The sequence below is a fragment of the Bos indicus x Bos taurus genome, chromosome 5 (genome assembly GCF_003369695.1).
Source record: "Bos indicus x Bos taurus breed Angus x Brahman F1 hybrid chromosome 5, Bos_hybrid_MaternalHap_v2.0, whole genome shotgun sequence".
NCBI lineage: Eukaryota > Metazoa > Chordata > Mammalia > Artiodactyla > Bovidae > Bos > Bos indicus x Bos taurus.
This window is the reverse complement of record NC_040080.1, coordinates 7,174,926-7,191,608: the sequence shown is the minus strand read 5'-3', so window position 1 is coordinate 7,191,608 and position 16,683 is coordinate 7,174,926. Positions and strand designations below refer to the sequence as shown.

At 57.8% G+C, this 16,683-nt stretch overlaps 1 protein-coding gene across 1 annotated transcript in view; it reads left to right on the top strand.

The window, feature by feature from the left end:
* SREBF2 (sterol regulatory element binding transcription factor 2) overlaps positions 1 to 16,219 on the top strand; it is a 57,953-nt gene extending 41,734 nt beyond the window's left edge. The window contains exons 12-19 of the mRNA XM_027540645.1: positions 3,609 to 3,777; positions 5,273 to 5,390; positions 6,268 to 6,377; positions 7,476 to 7,608; positions 10,145 to 10,313; positions 12,183 to 12,368; positions 13,714 to 13,825; positions 14,232 to 16,219. Coding sequence (XP_027396446.1) covers positions 3,609 to 3,777; positions 5,273 to 5,390; positions 6,268 to 6,377; positions 7,476 to 7,608; positions 10,145 to 10,313; positions 12,183 to 12,368; positions 13,714 to 13,825; positions 14,232 to 14,452 — 1,218 coding nt within the window. The 3' untranslated portion in view covers positions 14,453 to 16,219. The remainder of the gene's footprint in view (positions 1 to 3,608; positions 3,778 to 5,272; positions 5,391 to 6,267; positions 6,378 to 7,475; positions 7,609 to 10,144; positions 10,314 to 12,182; positions 12,369 to 13,713; positions 13,826 to 14,231) is intronic.
* Positions 16,220 to 16,683: the final 464 nt, after the last annotated feature.

Genomic DNA, 16,683 nt, shown 5'->3' with positions numbered 1-16,683 from the left:
GTACTGAGAATGAGCAGGAATGTGCCCCGTGCTGACACTGATGTGCTTGAAGTGTGTCACCATACTCTGGGTGACAGAAGGCACGGGAGAGGAAGACCATGTTTCCAAGACCCAAATAAGAGGTTCATTCAGCAAAGGTTACTGAGGCCAGGCACTCCTGGGGAGGACGTGCAGTGGCAAGCAGGACCTTCATCCTGTGGGGGTGGCTCACAGTCGGACAGGAACCCAGACCAGGCCCAGGCCTTGGAGGCAGCAGGGTGTGGTGGGGATGGCTGCCCGGAGAGCACGCTGGGCTCCCAACCCTGTCTTAGAGGAAGTCAAGGTGGACTCTGGGCTGGTAGCAGTCCTTGTGCCCTGGGCCAGCGTCATCACACTCGTCACTTCTCTGCACCCCCAGAAGTTTTCAAGGCATAATCAAAATACAACATACACACAGAAAAATGTGTCCATTTTAACTTAGCAACTTGATACATTTTCACACAGTGAACTTACCTGCTTAACAGCCACCCAGATCAAGAAGTTGTGTGTTCCCATCACCCCCAGAGGCCTCCCGCAGGCCTTCACCTGTGCTGCCCCCACAGAGGGGACCATTGTTCTGAATTCCATCACGACAGGTAAACCTCCCTGCTGTTTGTTGTTCCTAGAAGCTTTTTATTAAAGTACAATATGCCTGTAGAAAAGTATGCAAATTATAAATATACAGGTCAGCGACTTCCCAAAATGAACACACGCTTATAACCAACAGACAGATCAGAGTTTCAGTTCTGTACCCTCAGCAGACACAGGATAGTTTTGGGTTTTTAGCCCTTCCGGTGGTATCTCATGGTTTTCATTCGCAGTTCCCAGGTGGTTAAAGGTGTGAGCCCCTTTTCATGGGCCATTTGGACGTAGCCTCCTTTGTGAACACCCTGTTCAAGTCTTCTACCTTTTTTTCATTTGTGACGTCTGTCTTTCTGTTGGTTCGAGGAGCTCTCTGCTCTGACCCTTGATGAGCCTTGCATGTGTCTTCTCCTACTCTGTAGCTTGCTTGTTCTCTCAGTGGTGTGGATCAATACGCACAAATTCTTAATGTTCATGAAATCTAGTCTGTTCTTTTCCTTAACAGATATATCATGTCCTGTTTAATATTCCTGACACTACCTCAGTGTCATGAAAATACTCTACTAGGTGTCTGATAGACCCATTATTTTTAAATGTCACACATGGGTCCATAATCCACTTGGAACTGGTTCGTGTATGAGTTGGAGGCAGAGATGCCAGATCCACTTTCTTCTTCACATGTCTGTCTCCCTGTCTCAGAATCTGTTGTTAAAATGACTGTCCACTCCCTGCTGCACCCAATGGCCCCTTTTGCATAAATTGAATGTCTGCATGTGAGGACTCTGCTTCTGGACCCTCCGGTCAGTTCTGTTGTGCACCACCAATACCACATACCCCTGGCAACCATATATCTAATACGTCTTGATGTCTGGAAGAGTTGGTCCTCTGGCTCTAGTGACTAGTGTCTGCTGTTTACCTTCCCGTATACATTTTAGGATCATTTCCGTCAGCCCGGAAATCCCAGTGGGGTTTTGATTGTCCTTGTTGCTAAGATGCAGCTGCTCTGTGAGAGGGACTCATCCGTTTGAGGAAGGCATGTGTGTAGCAGCTGAGGATGGGGGAGATGGTCCCCCAGTGACTGCCCCACCCCCCTGAAAACGTTGAGTGTGCCTGACAAGCAGTGAGCAGTGTTTTCTTACTGCTGTTGCTTTGTTTTTTGGGCCACACCACGCAGCATGTGGGATCTTATGTTTTTGTTTTTCTCTTTTCTTCTGGACTGTACCACGCGTCCTTTTCTTTTGGATTCAGGCAACCGTATCCAGTTCCTCTGAGAGAGCCAGTCTCCTTGGTCCACATCCTTTGAGTGGCACTTTGGCAGGGCTATTTCTGACCCTGGCATTCAAATCTTCTGAGACCGTCACATTAGATGATGGTGCTCAGAGCCAGTAAAGGTCAGACGCATCAGGCTGGACCAGCAGAGGAAGCAGCCTCCCGGCTTGTGAAGGCAAGGCTGAGTGTGATGGGTGAGGCCCAGCCCAGCAGCCGCTCCTCCTCCAGGCTCCCTGCACTGCGTTCTTCTCTCACCCCTTCATCCTTCTCTGCTGGTTTCTCATGCAGATTGTGCTGTATCGAGTGGTTTTATGGGTTTTAGAATACAGATTCATTGTTGTTCAGTCACTATGTTGTATCCAGCTCTTTGCGACCTCGTGGACTGTGCCCGCCAGGCTCCTCTGTCCTCCACTGTCTACCGGAATTTGCTCAAATTCATGTCCATTGAATCAGCAGTGCTATCTAACTATCTCATCCTCTGCTGTTCCTCTTCTTCTTTTGCCCTCAGCCTTTCCCAGCATCAAGGGTTTTTCCTCAGAGAGTCTGCTCTTCACAGCAGGTGCCCACAGTATTGGAGCTTCAGCATCAGTCCTTCCAGTGAATATTTAGGGGTGATTTCCTTTAGGATTGACTGGTTAGATCTCCTTGCAGTCAAAAAAAATGACACAATTTCTGAAAACATGGATGGACATCCTTGTCCCTGCAGGTTTATCCCTGGGCCCTGGAGTGATGTTATCTCGTGGGCAGAAGAGGGACTTGGGAAGCAGGGGCTCGGGCTCACCCAGGGATGGCAGGAGGGGTCTCTCTCTCTCTCTTTTTTTTTAAATATTCATTTATGTGCTTGGCTACGTTGGGTCTCAGTTGTGGCACACAGGATCTTCATCACTGCATGCGGACTCTCTAGTTGCAGCGTGCAGGCTCAGTATCTCTGCAGAATATGGGCTCTTAGTTCCCCAAACAAGGATCAAACCTGCATCTACCTTCACTGCAAGGCGGGTTCTTAACCACTGGACCACCGAGGAGGTCACGGGGTTCTCTGGAGGGTGGACAAAGCCCTTGCCAGGCCAGCCTTGAGGGAGGGGGATCACGCAGGCCTGCTCGCATCCGGGATGAGCCTCAGGGTAGCCCTCTCACTCCAGCGCTTTCTAGGCTGACAGCGATGGTAAATGACAGTCGCTGGCCACTTGCTGGATGCCTGTTCTAAACTCCACACTCGGAGGTGAAAGAGATGAAAATGAGTCAAAGCAGAACACAGTTTTACCTAAAAATGCTCTCAAAGATACGTAATGAAAATGGCAGATGAGAAAAAGTCTCAGGACCCAGGGGGCCGCCTGGCTGGAATGCAGGGTTGGACAGGGTTGAGGGTGGGCATGCTGTGGGGGGCGGGGGGGCCCGGGAGAGCCTGGCTCAGCTCGGCAGATTGGACGCCAGCATGGCCAAGAACATGATTCAAGTCCAGTTGGGCAGCCCAGTAGGACAGGATACAGCTGAGTCTCCAAGGGTGCCTTGAGCCCCAACCCCTTCCCTCTGGGGTTTGTCATTGAGCTCGGCAGGTTCCCCCGGAGCCATTGCCCTGGTTTCCGTGGGGGTGTTTGCTTCCAGGCGTGAAGGGTCCCAGCCCTCCTGCTGGCCCCCCTTCCCTAGCCTGCCTCCACCTGGTCGCACTTTCTGACGGCCTCCAGCTGGCTGCAGCTGGTGTCCACCACCCTGGTGTCACGGTGGTCCTTGTCCTTCCACAGAGCTATTTCCTCAGTCGCGCCCAGAGCCTGTGTGGCCCCGAGCGCAGCGCCGTCCCCGACTCGCTGCGCTGGCTCTGCCATCCCCTGGGCCAGAAGTTCTTCATGGAGAGGAGCTGGTCAGTGAAGTCGGCTGCCAAGGAGAGTCTGTACTGTGCCCAGAGGAACCCAGGTGAGAATGCCTTGCCCCCTGGGGGCCCCCTGGTGCTGCCCCCAGACACGTGGAGACACTGGGTGCCTCGGCCGTGAGTTCCTTACACTCAGGAGCTCGTGAGCCTGGTTGCCAGCAAAGCTGGGTTTGCAGCTCGCTGCTGGGCCACTCAGAGCCCATGGTCCTGGCATCAGTCACCCTGCCACACGTCCCCAAGGGTGACTGAGTGTGAGCGGAATCTTGCCCTTGTGCGGGCGCTGTGGAGACTCAGAGGGTGTAGAGGAGCTACGGGTTGGCCCCACTCTCCCACTTCTGCCAGAAAACAGGCAGACATAGACGGAGCAGTTAGGGAACAACAGGCGACAGACGGTCGTCAAGTGCTCAGGGTGGCGGCAGAGACAGGGCTCCGGGCGTCGGGAGGAGGGGCTGGCTGGCTGTCCCCCGGTGTCTGATGGTGATCTGAGTCGACTCGCCCAGCCTCGCAGCGGGCGGGAGAGGCCAGTCGGGTTGGCCCAGGCTTGAGCAGCCATGGCTTTGAGCTGTCCGCACTTTTACTCTCTCTGAACCAGGAGTGTGGGGAGTCAGACATGGTTGGCAGGTTCAGGAGTGTGTGTCAAGCATTTTGTGGGGAAGGCGGGGTCCACTGTCGTTTCTTCTCAGTATCTGTTGTTCACAGTAAGAATGACGCGCAACCCCAGAGAGGAAGGGCGAAAGCAGAAGCCGTCATCAGTCTCGGATGCGTGGCCAGGCTGCTCTGCCTGCAGCGGAGCCTGCCCCTGGCCCTCATGCCTCTGGTGGCTCTGGTTCTAGGCCTTGTCGCCCAGAATATATTCCTAAGTGTCCTGCCTCCCTGTCCTTGTCAAATTGAAGCCCACACGTCTGTGGCATGTGAATGAAGGGAAGGGCCTGGTGATGCCGTATTTGGGGCTTGCCAGTCAGGGGACTTGGTGACAGGCAGCTGTCATTGCCAAGCATTGCCAGGCCTCTTGTTTAATCGCCTCGGCCAGACAACTTCTGGCCACCGGTCTTGTGCGAAGGCTCTTAAGCGGGAGCTGGCTCTTCTCACCCTGTCAGGTAGGAGCCTCGGTGGCCGTGCTCCTGAGCTACGGGAGAAGGGGGCGGCCTCTGAGACTTGGGGTGGCTGTCCACCTTCCCGGTTTCTGTTTGCTGACAAGGGTCGTGGCCACCACCTTACTGCTCCCAGCCTTGAATGAAAGGACTGAGGATTATGCTAAGAGACACAGTACCTCTCACGCCCCCCGCCCCCCCCCCCGCCCCCCCGCCACTGGAGCCAGTCCAGAACTCATGTAGTCTTGGATTGACCACCCTCCCCCCCGCCCACCCCCTACTTCTGACTGTTCAGCAAGCAGTTCTGGGGTGTGGTTGGGGAGGTTTGGCCCCATTCAGAGGGGATATCTGTTCCTTGGGTTCCTCCCCCACACCCTATTTTCTCTGTAGGACAGAGCTTCTAAGTGAGCCCCACTCACCCCTCTCCTGGCTTCCTCCTCTTCTTCAGCCGACCCCATCGCCCAGGTGCACCAGGCCTTCTGTAAGAACCTGCTGGAGCGAGCAGTGGAGTCCTTGGTAAAACCTCAGGCCAAGAAGAAAGCTGCAGACCAGGAAGAGGAGAGCTGGTACGGACCTTGGATATGCCCCCCACCCCTGCCCCCGCCTCAGGCTACCTCCCTGGGTAGCGCAGACAGGGCTCTGAGATCCACCTCCCTTAAGGAAACGGGCCCCACTGTGGGGGTTGCAGGGAAATCCAGTGACTCTTTGGTGTTGATGCCTCAGGCCTGGCAGCCCCACGAGAGCCCTCTGTGGGCTCAGAGCTGACTTCTTTGCCTCTTGCTGCCCCACCAAGTACATTACTTCCCCCTTTTCTCATTTCTACCTATCTCTATATCTATGTCACCTATATACATACCTATATCACTGAGTGGAGTCAGTTCTTGGAGCAGGTCGGGGATTTGATTTCTTTTGCTTTGCCCTTTGGCAGGGGAAGGGTGGCCTGTGGAATGGAGCGTGGGAAGCTCAGCAGAAGGCAGACGCCTCTGGCCCAGACATCTTGGGAACCCAGACCTGTACCGAGAGGTCAGGCGGTGTCTTATTCTTAGGGAGTCACCAAGCACAGTCTTTCCTTCACAGAGTCAGACCTGAGAGGCAGGCAGGTACCAGCATCGCTCTCGTTCAGGACCCAGGTCCTGACAAGAGTGCACCTGGGCAGAGACGGGGTCTCCTGCCTGGGGGATCAGAAAACTTCTGGGCAGAGACCACGGTTGAATTGGGTCTTGAAGGGCGAGGGATGAAAGAGAAACCTTGCTTTTCCCACAGAGAGAAGAGTGTCAGGAACAGTGTCGGGGCGGCCTGGGGCGAGCCGGAGTGGTTGGTGGGGGCAGTGCTTGGGGTGTGCCTGGCCCTGTGGGTCTCAGAGCTGGGGGCTGACCAGCCAGGCTGTGAGTGAGGTCCTTGTGTACACTCTGATGTGAGTGGGACCCTTTCTTTTCTTTCCAGTGAATTCTCCAGCGCTCTTGAGTACCTGAAATTACTTAACTCTTTTGTGGACTCCGTGGGGATTGTGACCCCCCCCTTCTCCAGCAGCTCTGTGCTCAAGTCGGCCCTTGGTAAGCACCTTGCGGGCGGCTCCACGGGTCTCAGGTTGCTTGACTCAGTCCTCCACAGCCCTTGTGTCTTGGGGTCCCAGGATTGGTTACGAGTCTGCCACTCAAGAACCTTCTCTGGCTCTTACGTGTGTCTCTGCGGTCCCCACGTCAGCCCCACCCACAGTTCCCCTTACTGGGCTGTGTTTTGGGGGCAGGAAATCATGATGCTGCCAGAAGCGGGATGACGAGTGAGTCAGGGACGCTGGCCGGAGCAGGCCAGGAATGCTCCCAGGTGCTCAGAATGGGCAGCAAGTGGTTCGGGCCCGGGGGCGGGTGGGGGGCCTCACCTTTCAGCACACAGTGGTCCTGGGGCTGCTCTTGGGTTGACGCCCTCTGCCGGAGAGGCCTTTCATCCGGCGTCCCTACTGCTCCGGCACCCGCTGCCTCGGTGGCCACACAACTGCTGACCGAACTGGCTGACCGAACTGGCAGCAGGACACTCTGCTTCTGTCTGTAAACCGTCATCCAGGTGACAACATGAGAGCGGCCGCCTCTCGCGTGGCTGAGGCTGCAGGAGAGGGCATGGAGCTCCCTCTGACGGCTCTCCCCATGGAGGGCAGGATCCCAGAGGAGCAGCCTCCCCATTGTGGCCTCTGACCTCATGGCCTGTCTCATTTCCGAGCTGAGAAAACAACGCGCTCTTAGGCATTTCACATGCAGGTTCACTGAGAAAACTAGGCCTCAGGAAAACACTAGAAAGATTCTACCTGCACCATTACTACACATATTCTGGAAATACTGTTTTTCACAGCTGTTGGAAGTTTGGGTTGTTTGCAGCTTCTTCCTTAAAAATAACACCACAGTGAACGTCTTTTTTTTCTCTATTTAGGCTCGTTTCTTTGTGATGGATTTTCAAAAATGAGATTCCTAGGTTACTAGGAGTGAACATTTTTAAGGCTGTTAAGGCAAATTGCCAAACATGTTCTGAGATGGGGCTGGTGGGTGTGAGAGGGCGGCCCACAGGCCCCAGCCTGTCATCGGGAGGGAGAGAGAGAGCACGAACAGGAGGGCTCTCGTTTCTGCAGTGCTGGAGCAGCATTTGGTTCTGTTCGCCTCTAGGCCCAGACGTCATCTGCCGGTGGTGGACGTCCGCCATCGCCATGGCCATCAGCTGGCTCCAGGGAGATGACGCTGCTGTGCGCACTCACTTCACCGAAGTGGAGCGGGTCCCCCAGGCCCTGGAAGTGACAGAGTGCGTAGCCCTCCTTGACCTCTTGCCTGCTTCTCTCCAGGGAAGCCCCCGGTGCCAGCAGGTGCCAGGCTCGCTGGGTTAGTAGGGGAGGGGAGCAGGTCTGCATGGCCATCAGCATGAAGGGTCAGGCAGCCTGGGGACTACACGACAGATGGAGAGATGAAGTGAGGGGACAAGGGCGCCACGGAGACTCCAGACGTGGCGAGCCGTGTATGTGTGTGTGTGTGTGAGAGAGAGAGACCCCAGCAGCCGTCAGTGCTACTCCCAGGGCTCCACAGGCTGACAGGCAGGGAGAGCCGGTGGCTCCTTCTACTACAGAAGGTCCTGGTGGAGCCTGGCAGGCCAGCACTGGCTTGTGAGGCCCGGGGATCCTCTCGTGTGCCAGCGCTGAGTCCTATTTCCTCTCGACCAGCCTCCACCCCACCAGCTGAATCACTAGAGAGCTTTTGACATTCCTCTTGGGGACTCATGCCTGCTTCTTGGGGGCATTTGGTCTGTATTGGCGGGCAGCCTGCCAACACCCTGGCTGCTTCTGACTGGATCTGAGTGTCCCTGACATCTTCTGCAACTTGCAGAAATTGTGAAACCCCCCAAGGCAGGAAGGCCCCGCTGGGTCTTTCCTCAGAGCCAAGGCTGTCACGTTTCCCGCCAAGTGGGCCTTTACCCGGGAGAGCAGGAGGGAGCCGAGGAAAGCAGGTTTAGGCAGCTTCAACACTCCGAATTTCATTTAAGTAACCCCCTATTAAGCTCTGACCAGTGAATGCCCACCCAGGGTGTGTTGTCTCCCAGCTGACACACCCAAGCCGACTGAGGCCCAGCGGGTAAACCGTCTAAAGTGTTCTCACTTGTAAGAACAGGCCCTGGGGTACAGCTAAGACCCCCGCAGGCATTCCTTCCCCCCAAATTCAGCCACCTGGGGGCCCCTTTGCTCTTTAGTTGTGGCGATGCTGTGGGACGCCACCCCACCCCAGCCTCCCCACTCTCTCCCTGATCTGCTCCCTGAAATGAGGCTGTTTCTCCAGAGTTGAGCACCCGGCCTGTGCACCTTAGCGAGTGAGTGCAGATAACAGGGCTGATACGTATGTCCCCACAGGGAGTGGCGAAGTGGTACTGTGGCTTCTGTACAGATGAGGAAACTGAGGCATGGGTTTTTTTTTAACTTTTTGCTCTTCTGCTTTTTTTTAAACTTTTTATCTTGCATTGGAGTATAGCTGATTAACAATGTTACCGCAGTTTCAGGTGAACAGCAGAGGCACTCAGCCACACACAGTCTTGTACCATCCTCCCCCTGAGGCACAGATTGTTTGAATGACTGTCTTTGGTGGCTTCTCGGTGACTGTTGGTGGTGGGCCCACCAACAATCTCTGTGGCCGGGATCTCTGATCCCTTCTCCTTGGTCACATGCCACATTCGGGGGTCTCCTGCACCCCTCCACGATTCCATCATCCACTCAAGCGAGTGCTTAGCTGAGGGCGTACTTGGTGTCAGCCAAATTCTAGTCTCTGGGAGGCCGCGGTGAATGAGACAGCAGGTTACAGCCATAAGCAAATAGACAGCAGCCTGCCCCGCTCAGTTCTCCGTTCTGGGAGCCGTGGCCTCTGCTGGCTCCAGTCTTGGCTCTCAGGAAGCAGGCAGCACATCGCGGGGAGACGTTCCAGGCCAGAGGCAGGTCAGCCTCCAGGAGTTCACACAGAACCTGGTGAGGGCAGGAGGCTCACAAACAACAGCTGGTGTCGGGGGCTCAAAAGACCTGACCCAGGGGGCAGCCAGAGGAGGCTTGCTGGGGGCAGGGCAGGAGAAGGCAGACCGGAGGGCCAGCCAGTGAAACAGGTCTCAGGAACAAGTGGGGAATGGTGAGAAAGGGTATTCCAGGCAAAGGCAGCCACGTCAGCAGAGGCGAGGAGTGAGGAAGGGAGCGGAGATGAGCTCTGGTTGCCTGGAGCCCAGAGTGGGTCAGAGGCTGAGAAGGGCCTCGTTCAGCACCTGCCCTCCTCCCTCCCCTCACTTCCTCCTGCAGCCACACTCCCGCCTGGATGTTCTCACATGTGTCAGACACTCAGGGCCTTTGCATCTGCCACGCCTCTTTCCAGAACCCTCCTCCCTAGAAATCCCCGTGCCTGCTTCCCTCGGGTTCCTTCTGCGTGAGTGTCACCTCTCCCGTGAGGACATCCTTGGCCATCCTTCATAATAAACGCCACCCGATGGCTCCGGGTGACTTTCCTTCATGGCTCTTGCAGCGCCTGGCATTACACAGTCAGTATCTAATGTGTTGATCATCCGACTCCTTCACTAGGACGTGAACGCTGTGCACATTTCTGGAGTGAAGAGGATGCTTAGGGCCAGGGAGCCTCCCTCGCTCAGGGCTGGCAATTCCAGTCTGGAGCTGGGACCTAGAACCATTTTGGTGGCCTTTAGTCCTGCAGACCCACTTGTCACAGCGGTGTGAGGGCAGTGGTTGCTGGCTTGGGCTCCCCACCTTCATTCTGCCCAGGTGATGTGCGCTGACCTCTTGCCTCTCACCTCTGTCACCACCCAGGAGTCCCCTGGTGAAGGCCGTCTTCCACACCTGCAGAGCCATGCACGCCTCACTGTCCGGGAAGGCGGACGGGCAGCAGAGTTCCTTCTGCCACTGCGAGAGGGCCAGTGGCCACTTGTGGAGCAGCCTCAACGTTAGTGGGGCCACCTGTGACCCCAACCTTAACCATGTGAGTGGGGGCGTATAGCCCCGGGGGGCAGTGCTCATCTCTGCTGGGAGATAGCACTCTGACCCGTCATGAGCCCACCCGGCCTGTGGGGCTGCGCGAAAGGCAGGCCAGGCAGCAGCCCCTCCCCTAGAGCCTGGCCCAGTGGTCCGGGGGTTTTCCTTTCCGTACTTGGAACCAGCATGTTCCCACCTTGGCCCCAGGTCCTGCGGGCCCTCAGCTCGGTCAGCCCCAGGTGGACCTCGGCTGGCCAGGGCACGCATCTGCTCCACCCCCGCCCCTTGTGTGCACACCCTGGAGCGGGTGGCTGCGGTGCATTGTAGTTGCATTGCATGTTCTGGCGGTACCCGTGCAATGTTTCCACAGTGCATCACAGAGGCCTGCCCGGCCCTCGAGAGACCCTCCCGTGCCTTGTTAGAGGGACTGTGTCACTGCCGGGGCACGAGGCAGGGCCGTCCGGGGCAGGGGAGGGGAGGCGTGCACACAGCTGAGGGGGACACGTCGTCTGCTCACCAGGAGGAGCCTGGTTCACTCCAGAAAGGGAGGCAGGAGGTGTGTTCTGAGGGTCAGATTCCGAGGCCCTCACTAGGGTTGGTCTGGCACCTCTGGCTGAGGTCATCCCTGGACCCGGACCCTGCAGTGAACCCGGGATAACATGCCAGCCCTACAAGACAAGTGTGCCCGCAGGGCCCAAGGCTCGCTCTAGGTGGTTCCTCTGGTGGGTCCAGTAGTGTTTGTCTTCATGGAGAACCAGAGAAGTTTGAGGAGGAGAGAGAGGCTGCAGGCACCTGTGTAGGAAAATGGGCCTGGAAGAAGGGGCCCCCACAGAGGCTAGCGTCCCTCAGAGGGCAGAATTCAGCCACAGGCTACTACCTCACCTCTCAGAAATGCTACCTTTGGTTGAGGAGAGGGGTCTCATCCACATTCTCCACCAGTGCTGTCAGCAGCCAAAAAACCACTGTGCCTGAGGGTCGGGCAACATACAGGTGCGAGGCAGGGTCGGCAGGGGGATGGGGGGTGTGGGGCAGCACCCTGGAGAAAGGGATGCCAGGCTGGATGAGATGAGGAACAGCCTGGAGGCGTCCATTGGTGCCTGAGGGCAGCACATGACCCACCTTGAGAAGCACTGTCCCTAGCACTAAGGGCCCTCAGGAGCTAGGCAACACCAGTGTGGGCTGAGGCCAGTGCCCTTTGTGATTCTCCTTTGTGACACTGCAGCCCTGTGTGGTGCCCATTTTTTGGGTGGGGAAACAGGCTCAGAGGTGAGGTCATGTGTCAGGGCCACAGAGCTATGGACAGAAAACCGTGACAGATCTAGACTGGTGGATCCAAACCCTGGCATTGAGCCGCTCTGCGGGTCTACCTTCTTGGGTTCCTGTCTCCCCCGCCCACCACAGAGGCCACTAGGGCCAGACCTGGGCCCCATCCTTGGAAGCGAGCCTCTGATCCCTGTTCCTCCATCTCCAGGCTCTGATTCCCCTGCAAGGACAGGGCCTCTAGGCCAGCCATGGGCTCCCGGAGGTGGGAGGGGCTCCTGGAGGTGGGAGGGGCCTGCAACTTGCTGTCAGAACCTCTAGAGTTTTATTCCTACCCTTCCTAGTGTCTCCTCCATGAGGCGCTGCCCCTCTCTGATCCTTGGCTTCCTCACCCAGTCAATGGAAGAGCAGATTTCCCTACAGGGGCTGTGGGAAGGACTAGATGTCAGGAACTGAAGCTCCCTCCCTGGCGGTTCTCTTGCTCCCTGATTTTCTGGGTCTCCCCTTTAATCCCAGAGCTGCCAGGTGTCCGGTCGGGGAAGACCTGGTGCGTGCAGGGACCCTTGCCCTGGTAACCGGCCAGTCACCTTCTCCTTCCTCATGGCACACCACGCAGGTGGTCCAGCTGCTGACCTGTGACCTGCTCCTGTCGCTGCGGACGGCTCTGTGGCAGAAGCAGGCTGGAGCCAGCCAGGCCCTGGGGGAGACCTACCACGCATCGGGCGCCGAGCTGGCTGGCTTCCAGCGGGACCTGGGCAGCCTGCGCAGGCTGGCACACAGCTTCCGCCTGGCCTACCGCAAGGTAAGGCCCAGCCTGCTGCTGGGGAGGGTGGATCGAGGTGTCAGAACCGAGCCTAGCTCTGGAGTGGGGTCATGGAGTCGCTGACCGGTCAGGCCCTGAGCTGGGTGCCATTCATCCCTTTGTTTGGCTCATGCTGTGTGTGCCCAACCCTGGAACGTGGCAGTGAGCAGTCCACACAGCACAGACAGGCCAGCAGAGATCTCGCCTTACCAGTTAACACGAGGGAGCACTGCTAGGTTTTCATAGTGGGTGTCAGAATCCCCTAGAAATGTGTTGAATGCTTTTTCTGGGCCGTGCTTGAGAACTCTCCACGTAACATCCCCTGGGCAATGAGGGCAGTTGTATAACCCACTTAGTGGACTCAAACTGTTCCTGTGTTTACCTTTATTGCTAATTAAGAGTAATACAACTCAACATATTTTCCCTGAATTGTTTTCCAAAAATTCAAGTGAGAAGGCCAGTGTTAGGGGTGGGGAAGGGCTGTGTTTGGAAACGTGTGAAAAAGAAGGGCTTGGGGTACGGCTGCCCTCACCCTCAAGTGCTCTGGGACCCTCACGTGGTTGCATTGTAGCCCCTGTGTGCAGCGAGCCAGGACAGACACTGCAGACGAAATACAGTCATGTGAGAACCACCCCCTTCACGGTGGAAAAGAGGAAGTGCGCTCAGGGGCGGCGGCCTCCTCACAAAACATCCCCACCTGCCTCTCCCTTGCCCGCCTCCACCCTGGCCTTCCAGGGCAGCACCACCCTCCTCACACCCTGATGTGTTCGGGTGTAAAAGAAACTATAGACCTAGGGAGACCCCCTTCTCCCCTCCCCTCTCCCGTCAGTGACGCGTATTGACAGAAGGGCTGCAGGTCTTCCTCCTGAGACCTTCTGAACTCTGAAGAGGAGACTCTTTCTGAAGAAACCAAACGACACAGGCCCCGAGCCGCCTGAGCTGTCCCCCTGCCTCTCTCCCGTCCCTGCCTCTCCCCTGTCCTGCTTTCGGGCTGGAGGCAGCCTCCGGCGTTGTGAGGGTCCACCCGCCTACTGTCCTTACAGCCCGGAGCGCACGCCGGTGCTCTCAGTCACCGTCAGCGGAGGTGGCCCTTAGCTTCCCTCTCAGCGTGCTAGCTCGCTCCAGCCCCACCAGCGGGCCTGTGCTCTTCCCCTCTCCTGCTGGGTGTGTGTCCAGGGTCAGAGTGAGGACGGGAGAGGCTGTTTTCAAAGGGTGAGCAGGGCAGGGTGTTTAGAGGAGAAGGGGTGTGGTCAGCGGGCAGATGGCGATGGGATCATCCCAGGGAGGGATGCCCCCAGGGACACAGACAGGTGAGGACACCGGGCTTGTGTCCCCGGGCTTCCAGGTGTTCCTGCATGAAGCCACCGTGCGCCTGATGGCCGGAGCCAGCCCCACCCGCACCCACCAGCTGCTGGAGCACAGCCTGCGACGGCGCACGGCTCAGAATGCCAAGCACGGTGAGCCCCCAGCGCTGGCGCCTGGGCGGGCCCAGGGGAGGGGAAAAACCCAAGGCTTGATTTGGTGGGTGGCCAGGGAGGGTCCGTGAGGCATTGTGGGGCTGGACTGGCCTCGGTCAGGTTGTCGTGGGTCCAGCCTCTCCAGAGTGAGAAGGGGATGGTGGGGGGTGTTGTCCCAGCGCAGGATCTGGGGCCCCGCTGATGGGCCGCATCTCAGCCCCATCACAGAATGATAGCCAGAGTAATGTGTGTGGCACTCGGCTGGGTCAGCTCATCTGTCTGTTGAGCTGAACCTCCCTCGCTTGGGGGCGGGGGGCTTAGATACCCAAGTTCTCACCAAGCCGGGGGACAGCACCTGCATCGTAGCGGGCTCTCAGCGGGTATGTGTGTCTCCTGCTTCCCACAGGAGAGGCGGACGCCTGGCCCGGGCAGCGAGAGCGGGCCACTGCAATCCTCCTGGCCTGCCGCCACCTCCCTCTGTCCTTCCTGTCCTCCCCGGGACAGCGGGCCGTGCTGCTGGCTGAGGCTGCTCGCACCCTGGAGAAGGCGGGCGACCGGCGCTCGTGCAGCGACTGCCAGCAGATGATCGTCAAGCTGGGGGGTGGCACCGCCATCGCCGCCTCCTGACCACGGGCTCTGCCCACATCAGCCGCCGCCTCCCTCCATTGCTCCCCAGCTCCCTCCGTCTCTGAGTCTCCTCTGTCTCTGAGTCTCTCCCTCCTCCTCTGTCTCCCTCCCTCCTCCTCCCTCTCTCTCTCCCTCCTCCCTCTGTCTCCCTCCTCCTGTCTGAGTCTCCCTCCTCCCTCTGTCTCCCTCCTTCCTTCTCTGTCTCTGAGTCTGTCCCTCCTCCCTCTGTCTCTCTCCCTCCTCCCTCTGTCTCTCTCCCTCCTCCTCTGTCTCTGAGTCTCTCCCTTCCCTTTGTCTCTCCCTCTTCGTTTTCTCTCAGTCTCTGCCTCCTCCTCTGTCTCTTGTGTCTCTTCCCTGTGGGAGCTGAGGGATGAACCTTGGCTTCGGAGCAGTCACCCGCCGAGGCTTCTGGACCACGGCTAGCGGGCCCCTGGGAGCTGCTGCAGAGAGAGGCCCCCAGCCTGGGCCCCAGTGGGCCTGAGCAGGGAAAGACAGGGAGGGCAGGAAATGGGGGTTCCCTGACTTGAAAGTGGCAGGGGGAGCTCCCAGGCTGCCCAGTCCCATCTCCAGCCCTCCCAAGACTCTGAAAATCTCCCCGCTCCCTTTTCCTGCTTGTTTTTTTTTTAATCAGGCTTTCTCTCTGGGGGACATAGGTCTCTGGGCACCATGCGCTCCACCCGTGGCACTGTGCCCAGCACGCCCCCCTTTTATACGAATGTTTTTATATCCGTGTGCTTGGGGTTGCAGTGATGCAAGGCTGAGTTGCTGTGGCATCTTTATTTCTCTCCCCAGGTCCGCGTCCCCTCCCCTGTACCTGACAAAGCGAGTTATTGTTTTCTCTTCATTACACCGGACAGCCAGGGGAGGAGCGAGCCCAGCCCTGGGGAGGTGGGTGGGAGGCAGGGGGCAGGCTTGGGGATGGGTGAAATCGTGTTGGCATTATTTTTTAATTTTTTAAAAAAATAAATGGTCTTATTTAATTGTCCTGTTCCTTCCCACTCCCCCACCCCCTGGGATGTCAGCCCAGACTCGGGGTAGGCCCCCGGGGGGCTGGGAGAGATAAAGCCACCCACCAGGACTGAGGACCAGGGGCCTTCAGCGTGGGTTCCCCACTCTCTCGGGCTCCCTCCCACCCCAACTCCTACCTCCACAGTCTATTTTTATCCCTAATTCTTGGCCTGAAAATAAGCCAGGCTGGCAGGGACCAGACCCCACCCCGTCCCCAGACAAGCCGCCTTTTGAGGTGGGCACAGCGTTGCCCACGATGGGCACTAGGATCGAAGCCCCCTTCCTGAGGGGGGCCTGTGAGGGAGTGTGGCCCCGCTTTCCCTACTTTTCTGGATGCCCAGGCTTGGCGTCTACCTGAGGCCATTTCTCCTGGGGCCTGCGGGGAGGCCGAGGGGCTGCCCTCCTCCGTCCCTGTGCCTCTCACCCCCTTGGGCTGGTTGGGGCAGAAAGTGGGCAGGGGCCCCAGTACAGACTGAGGGGACATGCAGCAAGGGCTCCCCTCATGCCGAGAGCAGGCCTCACCCGTAAGCTTGGGCCTCACCCACTTCTCTTCTGCCCGCACCTTGATGGCCCTGTGCCCTGGGTGAGCCAGCCTTTGTGTCGTGTGTATATACTGTGCCTTTTCTCGTTATGGTTCAGGGTGGGAGGGGGTCGGTTTTTCACTGAAAAGGGGGCTATGCCTGTGGCTTCCTTGATGTGGAATCATTCACTGTGTCCTGGATGTAGGTTATTGAATAAACACAGATTGGTACCACCCGGCGTGAAGTGTGTGGGGTCTGTGGCGTGACCAGCCAGGCAGCCGCGTGGCTCGGCCTCAGTGGGTCCGGAACCAGGGGCTGCCTATCCCCCTCTGCCGAGAGGTCCCAGAGGCTTCGGGCTGACAGACCTTCCTTGCCCGCCCATGCTCCTGGCCCCGTCCTCCCAGCGCTGGCTGTCTGGCTCACACTTCAGGGCTAGGACAGACCTGGGCGAAAAGGGGTGTTGGTGGTGGTGTTGCTGGGGTCAGAGGTCACCGTATGCAGGACGCAGCTGGCTGCTTAGCAGACAACACCAGTTCTTTTGCGATTTGGGGTGCTAAACCCTCCTGGGTTCACCCTTGAACCCAGGTTCACCTGGTTGGGTTTCCCCATCTCCCTGGAGGCAGAGAGCTTCTGAGATGTGGCCCGCAGGTCACATCCGAGTCCAGCTCCTGTGCTTTCCAGCCAGGTCCCCTTGGGCGGGTG